The 14,778-nt window shown below is 42.6% G+C and overlaps 1 protein-coding gene across 1 annotated transcript in view; it reads left to right on the top strand.

Annotated features, from left to right (window-relative positions):
• Positions 1-6,100: 6,100 nt before the first annotated feature.
• zswim5 (zinc finger, SWIM-type containing 5) overlaps positions 6,101-14,778 on the top strand; it is a 58,269-nt gene continuing 49,591 nt past the window's right edge. The window contains exon 1 of the mRNA XM_010744627.3: positions 6,101-7,220. Coding sequence (XP_010742929.1) covers positions 6,695-7,220 — 526 coding nt within the window. The 5' untranslated portion in view covers positions 6,101-6,694. The remainder of the gene's footprint in view (positions 7,221-14,778) is intronic.

Genomic DNA, 14,778 nt, shown 5'->3' with positions numbered 1-14,778 from the left:
TGTGCAGCCCATTCCCTTTCCCCTGTGTTGCCCTGGTGTTTCCCCTTATCTATCTTCCATGTCTGTTCCCAGTCTTCCATTGCCATCCGTGTGTGTTGGTGGGTGTTGCATGTGTGTCTGTGCAGGGCCTGGCTTCCCCTGTTGTGGTGTATTCAACTGAGCACCTGCAGCTGATCATCAAATCGACTCCTCGGGTCCTTGTGCGGTATTTAACCTTGGCTCATTCATCCTGACTCTGCCAGATTGTTCAGTCTCCTAAGTTGTACAATCACCTCAGCCTACATCTGCATAACACTGCCGGTTGCTCAGCTCAGTTTTGAATTCAAGATTCACAACCCAACTCTACTCCTCTGCCAGCTACCTACCTCACCCCACTCCGTAAAGACCACAGCCCAAACATCAGACTTCACCATCTCTCAGTTTAAAACCTAAACCTGGATTTACTGGTATATCATAATGGTAGAAAGCCATTCTTCCATAACAGAACGGTTGAACGGTAGAAAACTGAAGACGCTAAATGGAATCATCATTTATTTTATGATTTACACCTGTGCTTTTCCTAATGTAACATGTCATCATGTCTCCTGTGAAAAAGGCTTATGCACTCCCTGCTGGCTTTTTACTGTCTGCTATATTATTCCTATTTTCTGCTAGCAATCCCACAATGCAATGTGCTGTATTTTATCAAAATGTTACAATTATACAATTATTAAGTGTCTAAAATGTATTATTTAATATTGAGTAAATTATTGAGCGCAGCCCGATATTGAGTACCAAACGCTGGAAACAGGTGTATGGTAAAATAAGTGTATTGGTAAAACTAAAATATTTTCTAAAAATGCAAATTTTTCTTATCAAGTATCATCCAGTATCAAAAACACTGAATTTTGGTACAGAAACTCAACTGGTATTGTATCAGCAGCAGTGTCGAAAAATAAGCCCAAGTCAGATTCAACAAGACAATCATCATCACCTGTCATGGAAAACTGACCAGTTTTTGTCCTTCATGTTTGAGCTGAACTGCTGTTTTTCGAGGCAAAGTTGTTGAAACATTTATAGTGAACTGCTGTGAGCTGCTGGATTACCAACTGTGCAAAGTGGCAAACTGTACCAAGGTCCCCAAAGGCCCCAGGTTAACTGTGTGACAATTACCATGTGGTCATCTGTTTAATTTGAGCTGAAATGAAAAGGGCCTCAAAGTCATGCATTTTTAATATTATGTCTTTTATATTATGTCTTTGACGCTATAGCAATCATCATCTCTGTTGGGTTCAATTACTGTGCTGTGTTGTATCTATCTTCTCAGTAATACATTTAAAAAGTTCATGGTCTCCTATAGCATTAGCATTGATGTTAATCCTTGAACTTGCTCACTCCTTCCAATAGCAACACGAAAGTAGCGTTAACGTTACATCCACTTCACTTGGTAATGTCAGGCTAGTTAACCTTTTTAGAAATGGCGTGCCTGGCTTTGTAGTTTGTCTCGTCTGTTTTGTTGCTGCTTCTTGTCAGATTCTCAGTAAATTGTCGATACAAGAACCTATAATGTCAGATAACATTACTGACACAATGTGACTGACTGTAAAACACTTCTTATTATCTGGTCAAGCATCTGCACCTACCGAACAAGAGATTTTGGCAGTGGAGGAAACTGTCTAATATATTAATACGTGTTGAACTGTACATACAGAATATTGTTTTATTGATTGCATTGCAATCAACATCAACACCTCATCCATTTGCATTCAGACAGCACTGCCATGTCTTTTTACATTCAATTATTTTGCCTTGCTTCCTCTGTGAGCTGCCCAAAACAAACAGTGTACAATCTTTGCCCACTGAGCTGACTCACTGCAGCACCTGGGACTTCATTGCCTTGCTCAAGGGCAGGTTGATAGCAGTGATTTGAGAAACTGTGGCGAAAGAATGACTTTTTTCACCCCCCCCCCACCCAGACTTTGTAATCTGGTCTGTGGCTCCTCACCTTCTAGTCATAAAGCAGCCTCTTCACTTTTCTCTTTGGAGACAAGAGAGCGAAACAGTAAGAAGGAGACGGAGAGAAAACAGGATATGGAGGGAGAGGGAGAGGCAGGCAGGCTAATGCAGGGGAAAGAAAGAGAGAAGAAGGAGTAACTGCAACAGCCAAAAAGAGTGATTGCCTATTGACTTGATGAGAGAGAGGATGCATCATTATATAATTGTAAATCCCAGAAAGATAGGGTGTAATAGGGCTGTCTCTCCTCCCACTGCTGCTTTGGTAATTTATCCCTCTCTCTTTCCATCCTTTTCTATCTCTCTCCTTCACCCTGTCACCCATCAATCTTTTTCCAATTACTTGCTCTGTCTATCCACAAATCCATCATAATCATTTCCATGGTAACGGGTTGCATCCTCCATTGGCTTTGGCCTATTGTTCAATATAATTGCACGCCAAAAAGCAGTCTTTAGAAGAGGGAAGGGGATACACAGAGAGACACATATCTGGATATTGTCTCGGTGCTCAGCGACTAATGTCTCTCTTCTGTCTCCGAAGAGTTCAAAAAGAGACTTCAGAGGAGATGATTTCAACCTTGGTGTCCATTCATCACACATTTCAGCTATTATGCGCAGATTGCCTTTATATTCCTGATGAAACGTCTCCACCGCCTGTCAGTTATTGTAAAACTGAGATGGTAGAACTGTCCATACAGGGTCAGACATTTTGGGCACTTACTCCAAAAATCTATCAAGGTGGTTTTTATTTCATTCAGTTAGTCGAGCACTAGTCAAGAGTGCCTTTCCACATAATTGCTAAAGATTGCTTTTTCACTCAGACACAGCCTTTGAGGTAATATGATTGGTCTTCTGACATAAGTGCCAAAACTATCCATGTATCCACTTAAGTCCTCATTTTGTGCACAACATTATTCAAAAGTTACAGTCTTTTTTTGCCATGAATGAGTGAGTGTGTGAATTTTATGTTAAAATGTCTAACTCAGTCTGTGAAGCATGTGCAAGTGGAGATCGTAGGTAGTGACAACAACATAAAGCAAGTTAAAGGAAGTTTCAGTAAGCTTCTTTTCAGTAACAGTTTTAATATAGCAAGGAATTTCTAATGCTAGCTGCAATCAGTGCTGTCTGTCTTTGTCTCAAAGTCAAAGGAATATGAAGATTGCCTTGGCTTTTAAAGATTACATCAACGTTGTTTCATTTTTCTGTCTAAAGCCAGTTTTGATCAATTAAGAGTTTTGGCAAGGTCAAACCCTTCCTTTCCCCTAGAGACCTTGAGAAGGTCATTCATGCTTTCATTTCCTCCAGACTTGACTATTGCAATTAGTTGTATGTCGGAATAGGCCAAGCACAAATATCTAGGCTGCAGCTGGTTTAAAATGCTGCAGCTAGGCTCCTGACTGGCACATGCAAGCGTGAACATATGTCGCCTGTCCTGGCATCCCTACATTGGTTACCAGTTCGGTATAGAATTGACTATAAACTACTATTGTTTGTCTATAAATGCCTAAATGATCTAGCTCCGGCCTATTTGACTGATCTCATCAACACATACGTCCACATTGCTTGCTCAGGTCAGTCGACCAACAACTATTAGTAGTTCCAAGATCTAGACTGGCACTCAGGGCCGACAGGGCTTTCTCAGGGGCAGCTCCAGAAATGTGGAACAGCCTCCCCCTCCAGATCAGGTTGGCAGCCTCGCTACCAGCCTTCAAATCTGGTTTAAAAACACATTTATTCACGCTGGCGTTTAAAAGTTGATCATTTCTGAATTGTGTTATTGTCTGCAGTTATTATGACTATCCATTATGCTATGTAATTTGTTTTTAACTTGTTTGATTTCTTTATTATTTTATTTTATTTTCTTCCTTCCTTCTAATGTACTTTATTTTGATGTTGTGTAGCACTTTGGGCAATGTCTTGTTGGATTTAAATATGCTTTATAAATAAACTGACTTAAATTGACTTATGACTAATCTTCTCCCTGGTGCTGTGTATCACAAAGTGAATGAAAGAATGTTACTGTGTGAACGAAGAGCTGAAACGTGTGATTTAATGTACATCTGCATTTTTGTGGCCTCAGGAATGGTGCCACCGTATAGTTTGTGAGCAGCACACTCTGCAGTCTATTGTTGGCAGGGTCATGCAGAGTCTGTAAAAAAAACAAAAAAAAAACGGTTTATTGTTCAACTGTAAATTAGCCTGCCTCGTGAATCTATCTTTGCCACAAGTCTTTGCTACAAACAGTGTGTTTTCATTCATGCATAATGTATGTGCAAAGTGCTTAACTAAAAAGTTGGCCAATTTGATAGTAAAAAATAAAACAAAGTGTTTTCTTTTAACCCTCTTTAAATTACACTGAGATTCTGTATAAACACACACACACACACACACACACGATTAAGAGCAGTAATGAGCATGTGTTTGCAAGTACTTTTTCTTTGTAGACTTTGCTCCACAATATTGCGTCATTACTCTCAAAGTATTAAGTTAAGCAGTATTAGTCGGCAGTTGGCTCCAAGCCTTCTGTGTCCTGCTGTGGCAAATAGCCACACTACTGTGTGCTGCACCCATTCAAATGAATGTGTATTCTCTGACCTGAGGCAATTGATATGTATAGGACACATAATGGTGTGAATTCAATTAGCAAAACAGTAACTTTGTTATTCATGAGGAGAACTTGGGATCGTTAACTGCTGTAGGAGCTCTTCCTCACTAGGTCCCACAAACCTCTGGCTCAAAAAAAATACAGCTGACCATCCCCATTGTGGAGATCAATGTTGAAAATCCTTTACATAACTCTATGCTGGACTCCAATACAACACACTCTTCCTGGTCAGTGCATTACTATGCTCATGTTTCCACTGCTGACTTCCTGCAACAAGTTACGTCACCCATTCTGAGATTTGAGAATGAGACAACTTCTTGAGTGAGATACATTTGATTTCTGTGTAGGTTGGTGTTATCAGACATATACCAATTTATAATACTAAACCCAGTGGGTAATTTCCCGTAAGGATTACATTGTAGCCCATTTCATAGCTGCAGCCTGCAGTGATCTCACTCAATACTGGACCAAATTTAAAACCTGTTGTCCCCATTAGTCACTTTGATGCAGAAAAATGAAAGTTACCCTTTAAGACTGGGTCAGATGCTTGCTTTCATATGAATGGTTACAGCTATTCATACATATAATAAAGCATATTTGACTGTGAGACAGCAGATCCTAGCTGCCATGCTGATCGGAGACTGGAGTGTTTTGTTATTGTGTTGGTTAGTGATGTGTAACATCCTCAGCCTCCCATCAATCTATTGACCCCCTCCTCTCTCTCTCTCTCTCTCTCTCTCTGCTCAGCTGCATCAAGTCACACAGTCATATAGCATAAGCAACAGGAAATTAAGAGAACTGGCTTTTAAAATAAAAGACTCACTCTTACCAAAGGTCTAAATCACTAAACCGATTGCACGGCAAGGTTGCAGCATGTTTAGACACTGTGTACATTTTTGAAGAATGTCTATAGTTAAATATGAATGGGACAACTATTTGCCTTTAACCTTTTGATGCACGAGTTATGTAAACCCATTCTAATACACAACATGGGTCAAAAATTAATTTTACATTATTTTGTGGATGACCAAGCGTTTCTTTGTTTCTTTGCTATATCTTTTAATATCGGTTTCATTGTTTAGTTTGTTTATTACCCAGAAATCATTGCCTTTATTGTTTAGTATAACAAAAATATTTTGTGTATTATGACATTAGATCAATTACACGTGTCAAATAAATAAAATACATGGTTTGAAACAAACAATTATATATTCAATATTTATAATAAGTTTGAATAGTTGTCACTTTGTACACATAATGCACACATATCAATGATAACCAACAGCACCGATATTGAACTGTAGTGTGTCTGCAGTGAATGTGTGTGGAAAATTGATGTGGAAATACAAAACCTAGCATTTGTTTATAAAGAAAAAAACAAACAATGCGTGGTAATCAAATTATTTAATGAATGGCACTAATATTGACTAATCTATTTATTTTAAAGATACAGCAACAGGCCATGGATGATATGACACAAGAAATGAATACAGTTCATTTTTGACCTAAGTTGTTTATTAGAACGACGATACAAATATGTTTTTATACAAGAAGTAAGAAAGGAAAAGTGAAAATAAAGATTTATTTGAAGAATATGTGGAGTATTTATTGATAGGAAGCATCAGTGATCTGACTATAGTCACATATTATTATCATATTCACATGCAAAAACAGGGGTGTCACATAATTACCACGTTATTTCATAGTGTTAATGTGTTCATTATGAATCTACAATGTAGATTCTATAAAGTAAGGAAACTAAATTGAATGAGAAGGTGTCGACATTTTTGACTGCGCGTATACTTCAGATTGTTTTTGATGGAAATATCAAATATCATAGAAACATCATAGTGTGTTCCAAAGTGAGAAAAAAAGATCTGATTTGTAAAATGTGTTGAATTATCACGTCTATTTGGAATTTAGCTCATTTTATTTTGAAAGCTGTGATCGGAAGTCTTGTCTGAGATCCTGTCTGGTTTGACACTGACTGCTGTGTGTGTGTGTGTGTTGTGTGTGTATGAGTGTGTGTGTGCTCGGCTTCCTGCTGCTGCTCGGTGTCCGCACACCGTCCGTCTCGTCAGTGTTGATCGGCTCGCCATGGCGGAAGGACGCAGAGAACAGCCACATCCTCTCCTCTCCTTACCACCGGCCAGCAAGCGACCCTGCCTGCGCCCTGCTCCCCGCGGTCCCGGCCCAGGGCCCGGACACGGCAGTGGGTTGCCCGGCTCCCGGTATCGTTCCCCCGAGTCCCTTCTGGACTGCGCCGCGAAGGCAGTAGCGGAAAAGTGGGCCTTCGAGAGAGTAGAGGAGCGCTTCGAGCGGATCCCGGAGCCGGTCCAGCGCCGCATCGTCTACTGGTCTTTTCCCCGTAACGAAAAGGAGATATGCATGTACTCTTCGTTTCAGTGCCGAGTCGCCGGCGAGGAGGGTCCGTCGGCGGCTACCGGCGGGGCTGGGGGTGCTGGGTCCGGAGCTACAACCACCGGCGGAGGCGGAGGATCTACCGCCGGTACGACGGCTACCGTGGGGGCAGCCGGAGCAGTGGGAACGGGAGACGGACTACCTTTCCGCCGCGGTATCAGGCTACTAGAGACCGGCTGTGTGGAAAACGTTTTACAAGTCGGTAAGTGGAATATTTCAGTGTAAGCGAGGCGAAGCTTTCCGGCACTAACATTTGAGAAGCTTTCCAAGTGTGTGCGCTGCTGCCGGAGCCTCACTGGGGATGATTGATGGAAGTTTTCCCTGCTATCGTGGAAAGTATGCAAAGCGTCTCTTTGCCCGCACATACACCCAAACACGGCTCCGGGTGTGTTTTTTTTAGTTTCGTGGGCTTACAGGAAAACGGCTGTTGTGAAATTTGGAGCTTTTCTCGGCCTGTGTGTGGAAAAAGGGAAGCGAGGACACGGTCTCTCGCTAGCTTAGCCGACCAGCTGCTGTTAAAAAATTAAAGGGCTTCCTATTGTGGCTCCTCGTTACTCTGAAGCTGTGCCGCGGGCGACGGCGTCTCTGCCCCGGTTTGCCTTTCACGTTAAAGCCTCGCTCGCTGTGTGTGTGTACCGAGGGGGGGTCAAACAGGACGAGCCGTGTTACAGCGCTTTCTATCAGCACTTTTCTTCCTCTCCGGGGCTGCTCGTCGACGACCGGAGCTGGCTGGAGCCGTAACCCCGGCAGAGAGGCAGAAGGGGGGGCACGGAGGAGGAGGAGGAGGGCGGACAGACGCGGATACAAAAGCAGCCAGCGTTACAGCGGCGGGGCTTTATCTCTGTTTGTTTGTGTGGGTCCCCTGTTGTAAAAGTCGTTTTTTTCTCAACTCGCCGTCGGTTGAGAGTGGTTTGGGCAACTAACAAAGGCGGTTATTGGATCTCTTATTATGATTAATCCAGCGCTAATCCAGAAAAAAAAAAATCCCCCCCATGATTTGTGTTTATTTGCAGACCGGACAAAGAGCGCAGTCGCCACCAACGTGGGAAAAAAATCCACGCTGCGAGTGTTTTGTGTTGTTTTTCCTGCTTAAAGTTGAACCCCTGACGTCTGTTTATACCGTTAAACTGCCTTTTTCTGAGTGCGTGAGCCCGCAGCCTCTCTCGGCGGCTCACAGCACAAAAGGCTTCCAGTTGAAATGATCGATAAGTGTCTCGCATTTCCAGCGCTGCAGAGAGCCTGTTTCCAAACAAAGGGCCATTCCGCAAAGCTCCACATCTCCACTCACCATTCTCATGAGCTTCAGCATACCTCGGGCTCTACGCGGCCACAAAATGAGCTTCAGACATCAGGGAAATTGATGCAATGAAACCGATGGATAGCCAAAAGAAAGAAAGAAAGAAAAGCCTTTATGGTTTCCGGGAGGATTTTTTAAGGCCATATGGTGTGAGAGCCACTGGAGCTTGTCTGGGGTTTCATGTTGCTCCAAGGTATCTGGGGGAGGTGGGGAGAGGGGTGCAAACTGTGGCTGCTGTATCTAATTGCAACTTATAAATGCTCATCGATTTCACCCCATAACTAAATGAAATTCCAGCCGTATGAATATGAAAGTGATATTCACTCTCAGCGAGATTTGTTGCCGTCTGGCTTGACGGCAAGTTTCCCCCCCCCTTTTTTCTTGCAAGTTTGAGTCTGGGAGGACTCAGAGTTCTTCAAGTCACATTTAGTTCATGGCCTCAAGGCTTGACATTTGTACCAGACTCAGAGATAGTTTGTAAACTATAATTTGAGCGAAGGATGCTGGAGCGAGTTAAAAGTGATGACCTACTTTTAACACTTCCTGTCATTACTAACACCTCAACTTGGGACACCCACATTGGTGAAACCATGTGTCTCAGCAGAACAGGGTAAAGTCTGTAGCGCGGTTGGTGTGGAAAGAAGCCGTACCCTGTTGGGCATGAACTCAGTTTGAATTGAAGCGTTCAGTCTTCCAGTCTTACCTGCCTGCACCCGTGAATTGTTTTCCAGCCCCCAAGGTCAGTCATGGCAGGCAGGTGCATGGTTTTGTCTTTCTGTCAACAAAACACAAAACGGGCTTAAATAGCTGTGTGACATGGAGATAAGATTGGGCTGGTCCGTCACTCTGCACACCATGGGAACCAGTCAGTGTGGAGGCTTTACCGACTGACTTGAAGACAGCATTGTGTGAAAATTCTGCGATTTAGCCTCCCCACAGTTTCACGTGTGCACAGTTCTACACATGCATCTGTTCTGATTATATTTATGATCAAAAACTAGAGGTTTGATAACTTTGCTAACATTAAGACATAATATTACTGACTAGTCCAACAGCAGTCAGCCCAGCTCAGCGTCTGTCTTTCAGTCTTTTATTTCACCAAGCTCTCACCAATGACTAAAAGTCAGTCCCAGATTAATCTTGTCTGGCGTCTTCCTCTGTTTACATCCTCTTCAGTCTCGTCTCCTCTGCCATTTTGTCCAGAAAAGCTGCTTTTCCCCTGCTTCTTTGTCAGCTGGATTTAGATAGGCTGGGCAACCAAGCACGCTCATTCACAATACGCTCATTAAGGATCATGTTACACACCTGTAAACAACAGTCTTAAGATTGCTTTCACCTGACACGGCATAATTTAATCACCACTTAAAATAGCTGCGATTCTTGTTTTCAAAGAGACGGGTTGGAAGAGCCTCGCAGACTCTTGCTGGGGAGTGATTAGCAGCGAGGCAGGGCTGCGTGCTGACGCATGCATGTTGATGGTGTCTTGTTTAAAACGTGGCATCGTGAGATTGTTGGAAGACTGGTATTAAACAATTGAACCGCATGGTAGGCACATTTCTTGTTTGGATAAGGCTGCATACTGTAGTTTGCTTGTAGTTAAGACAGCCAGGTTTACGTGGGTGTCCTGAACGTTTAAAGACCACCAGACTGGTGGTCTTTAAACGTTCAAGTCAGGCCCCCTTACAGTAACTCTGCCCCACATTTAACTCGAAAAAATCTAAATGACTCAGTCATGATGCAACGAACAACCAGGAAACACTAAAGTGATGTGCTGACAGGGCAGACTATCATGAGATGTCATATTTTTTTGTTATTCCTCACAGCTATCACACGCTCAGCAGGAGCTTCTTCTCCTACAAACTCCTGCTCGTCTTTAGACTTGTTTTGTTGCAGTTTCTCGGAATCGGTGTGCCTAGAGCCAGAACTGGAATTACCTGTGTTTTTTTTTCCCAGGTAATCACTAATGGGATCTGTGGTGTGCTCCTATACTTGCCAAATTCAGTGTCTGGGTCACAGAAAGTTTAAGATCAGACTAGGACAACTGTTGACTGATGTTTCCACAGTACAAGATGTTAAAGCAACACAAAATCTCAATTTTAAAAATCATACCTCTCCATGTCTTAATTAGAATAATCTAAGCTAAGCGTGTTTGTATATGTAAACCACCCCTCAAACATGTCGCACACACACACACACACACACGTGCACCCAGAAGCCCCTTTGCCAGAGCCTTATAAAGTCCTCAGAAAGCGGGAGGAAGGGATATTAGACGAGGGAGGGAAGGGGGGTTTCTTAAGCTTTGAGTCAAGCTTTGGGATTATTGGGTCATGCTTTGTTACCCAGCTGTAGAAAAAGCCCTTGTTCACAGAAAGGGAGGGGTGGTGGGGGTGCTAGAGGGGGGATCTGTGTGTATATGCGTGCGTACATCCCCGTCTCCACAACATTACATAAAGCTGTAATGGGTCCCTGACGCCTTTTGAAGTGCCGGTGACTCTGACAAAGCGAGGCAGCCAAGTTGAACAGGATTAAACTGTGTGGGACAGTCAGTCAGTGGGCTGCGAACACTGTGGGGCTTCTTAACTCTGAAATTGTCAACGTTTCAGCTCCCGAAATGTTAAAAAGCTCCTAAAACTGGTCCTTTTTAATGAGGTATCCAACACCAGAACTTTTTTTGGTGCTGAAAACTGCAGAGTAGAAAAAGTCGATCAGTTTTTAGCTTTATTTAGCCGATTTTCTCGCTGAACGTTTGTATTTGTCTCCAGTGCTTCTTTTGTTCACCGGTTTTGCAGAACAAAACATGCCTGTATTTCTCAGTATGTCACTTTTACACCAGTATTCAGCACTTTCAAGCACTTCCTTTTAAGTAGCACAAAGTAGTTGTTCATGTTCAGTATGTAACTCTGAAGATTTAGATCCAAGATAGATTAATTGATTCACAATAATGTATGTAAATGTTGGAAATGATTTCCCTTGTGAATGACTGTGAGACAAGAGCCCAACCAAATCATTTGATTAATGTCTATTAGTGCTACAGCTAATAAATTTCATTATCAGTCAATCTCCTGATTATGTTTTTCATTAATTGTATAGTCTTGAAACGGTGGAAGAAAGTTTCCAGACCTCAAGGTGACTTCTTCTGATTGCTTGGCTCCCCCAAAAATTCAGTTGTGATGATATAAAGAGAAAAACAGCAAATGTGAGCATGACATATACATTTAACAGTGTATTCAAGAAGCAAAGTTTTGAGAAATTCACAAGTGATTGTTATTGCGGGCAATCAAGATCAGAACAAAACAACTGTGATAGAAGTAATAAAAGAGCAGGAGTTGGATTGCATATTTTATTTGCCATCACCTGTTTTTAGTTTCTACTGTACGTGATGTCACTGCATTTACTCGTTGTTAGTTCACGTATGATTTGCTGAGTTTGTGTGGGGGAGGTGTGGGTGGTTGGACTTGCCAGTATTTCCTCAGATGTAATTTCTTGGTAGAATGGCTGCAGGGTTCCTTGTTGTGGAAAAGCTTGCGAGCCTCTGGTGTAAATGTGCTCTTTGGTTGCTCAAGAGCGTTGCGATAAAAGACATGAGGAGGCGGTGAGTTCATCCTCGCTTGCCTCATCTCCCATCTTTCTTCTTAAGTCAACACTCTGAGGGGCTGAGTCCACTGACACAGTTCAAGTTGTCATCGCTGCGTCCATTCTCCGTCCCGTCGTTACCTTTGTTTACTTTTCTAATTTCTTCATCCACGTTTCACTCTGTGTAACAACGCGTCTGCTTTCTATTGTCCATGCTCTTTTATGTTCTTCATACACACACTGCTTCTCTTTCTGTAACTTACATCAGTAAAAGATGACTCGCACTTTGATCATGTTCCGTCTGCAGGCTCCAGCTTAGTAAAGAGCTGTTAGTCGGCCGAGCAGAGATCATAAAGTTTTTTTTCTTTCTTTTCCCTCTACCCCTCCGTCTCCTCCACTGTTCATGCGCGGGGCTGCTGCTGGTTTAGGAAGTGTTAGTGGTTTTGGCAGGAAGACTGGGAGAAGCTGGAAAGAGTCGGTCATGACTCTATTGAGTTGACAACAACACTCTGGGCGTGCGCCTCAACAGCATTTCCACACTGTAGGGATGTTGGCTCATGTTCTTTTGAGTAACTTCATGAGTAACTTCACAGAGGTCGGGCCCCCATATGACTTATCGTATCCAGGAATACATGCACATGTGTTGGAGGCGTTCATTGGTCCTGCATACTGTTTGCTCTTTGGTCCAATGTAATTTCAAAGTCTTGTTAAGATTTAATTTGAAGGCTGCTGTAATCAATATTTATGAATTTATATAACAACAATTTAAAGACATTAACTGAGCACTTTGGAAATAAGTCACCGTTTTTTGGCATTCCCAAACTAGTAATGAAATTATTGGTTAGCTGCAGTTGTGAAGTCAAATTTAGCAGGTAAAAAAAGCTACATATTTTTCCCAGCAATTTAAAAAAAAAAATAGTGAATACACTTTTATATTTGTCAGGTTCAGACATGTTAGCATCAACATGATAAAGTGATATGTCGATGTTGTGTTTACAGCTTGTCATGCTGCCCCCTAATGGCAAAAATTCCAATGAAAATGTTTTTCTGCTTCCAATTCACTTCTAGTCTCATCTTTCTTGCATTAATTTCCCCAATTTTACTTTTGGATGCTGTTGTAGATATTTTGCCTGATCTATCGCACCATTAATCTAAAGCAGTTTCATTTAATTGTCCTGTCTTGTTTTTGCTGTGAAGCTTTGTTTATATATTAAGCTGTGACACAAGGTGAAGTGCTTAAACTTTAGCTGCAATAGTAATTGCAGCTGAATGCTTGAACATTAGTGTGCAGAAGCACATCTTTTTTTATCCATAAGTGCATTTGTTCCTGTGAATCTATATATCCATATAGATTCACAGTCGAACCCATTCTGAGCCACAACTTTAGCCACTTAGCGCACGCACACACACACACACACACGCACAAACACTCACGTAGTCTATCTTCAGTCCTTCCCCAGCGCACAACGCAGACAGACAATATTTAATCAACGTAATTAATTCCATGCTCGCCACACTTGAAAAGAGAAAATCGGTAAAACAAATCGTCCCCGCACTCTTATTAGTTCTCGGAGAATCCCATGAAAGATGAGGCCATTAGGAAGACGCTCTGTTGTCGTATTCATCAAAGGGGGAGAGGCACCTGTACACACATGTGTGAGAGCGCATAAGGGCCGATTATATAAAATCATTAATCAGAGGTTGTTGTTGAGGGCTGCCTCCAGCAGACAGCGAGGCCGCCATCTGTACATTACGTTAGAGACACAGAAAGCTTGATAGAAAAAGGAAGAGCACAGATCCACAGATTCTCCTTTTGTGCCCAGTCTTGTTGCTAAGTGCTTGACACTTGTCAGCTGAACAGCAGGTCCAGTGCTGCAATCTTCTTCAGAGGTCTTGTCGATTATTAACCTGGACTGTGCAGCATCCCCTCTGTGGCTGTGTCCATTAGTGTCCTGGCGGAAGTTGCCATCCTTCTCTGGGACTGCAATGGGCACTACAAAATTTACACACAGGAAGGAAGCACCTTGTCAAAACCTTGACATCGTCGTCACTGCACAGCACTTGTTTTGCCTTCGTATGATTTGGTAGTTTTATGTTTGTGTCTTTGAAAGAGCATAAGAGGAAGTGATTCGGTTGGAAGTTCCACAGACCACCAACCCGGTCATCAACAAAGAGTAGCATGCAGTCAGCGCAGCCACAAACTGTAATGTTGTAAATTTCAAGGCACGTGCCTGCTGCAGTTGCATAAATGCGGAGGTTTGCTGGTGTGTTTGCAGTAATGTGAAGACACGTACCAGGCCTGATAGCCTCATTTATTCTCCAAATAAAGAGCTTGTTGGATGATCAAACAGTGTCTGCAACCCCCTCCGTTCACACCGTTCTGACATCACGATCAGGTGGTGGGATCGTTGGACATCTTACAGATACCTACAGTCTGACATTCACACCCACTTCACGTAGCGATTGGCAAGGTGGTGAGAAAGACGACAGCTTTTCAACCTCTCTCAAGCTGCCTTTTTTCATTCTTCACATAACCTCTTCCATCACTTCGTGTGTGTCTGCAGAAAAGTACAACACCATGAATGCCTTGGAGGAAAGCTCTTCCGAAAGCGTGCGCTGTTATCCCCATTTTGATCAACTATTGCTCCTCGTCACTATGACGACAGGCTCTCCACCCCGCGCCTTTCACCGCGGCCATTTGGAAGAGCTACTTTTTTTCAAGCCCATCCGGCTGTACGTCTTTTTTCAATCACGTGACGGAAACTTCATCAACTTTTTGAGTGAAATATCATCACTTCCTAGCAGAATAAAGCATCTTGTGGGAAAACAGACACTTCAACTGTTTGTAGAGGAGCAAATGGAAAAGCTTTCATTAGCTGAGTATAGATAT

The sequence above is a fragment of the Larimichthys crocea genome, chromosome X (genome assembly GCF_000972845.2).
Source record: "Larimichthys crocea isolate SSNF chromosome X, L_crocea_2.0, whole genome shotgun sequence".
NCBI lineage: Eukaryota > Metazoa > Chordata > Actinopteri > Sciaenidae > Larimichthys > Larimichthys crocea.
The sequence above is the reverse complement of the archived record's forward strand: the minus strand, read 5'-3'. Positions and strand labels throughout refer to the sequence as shown.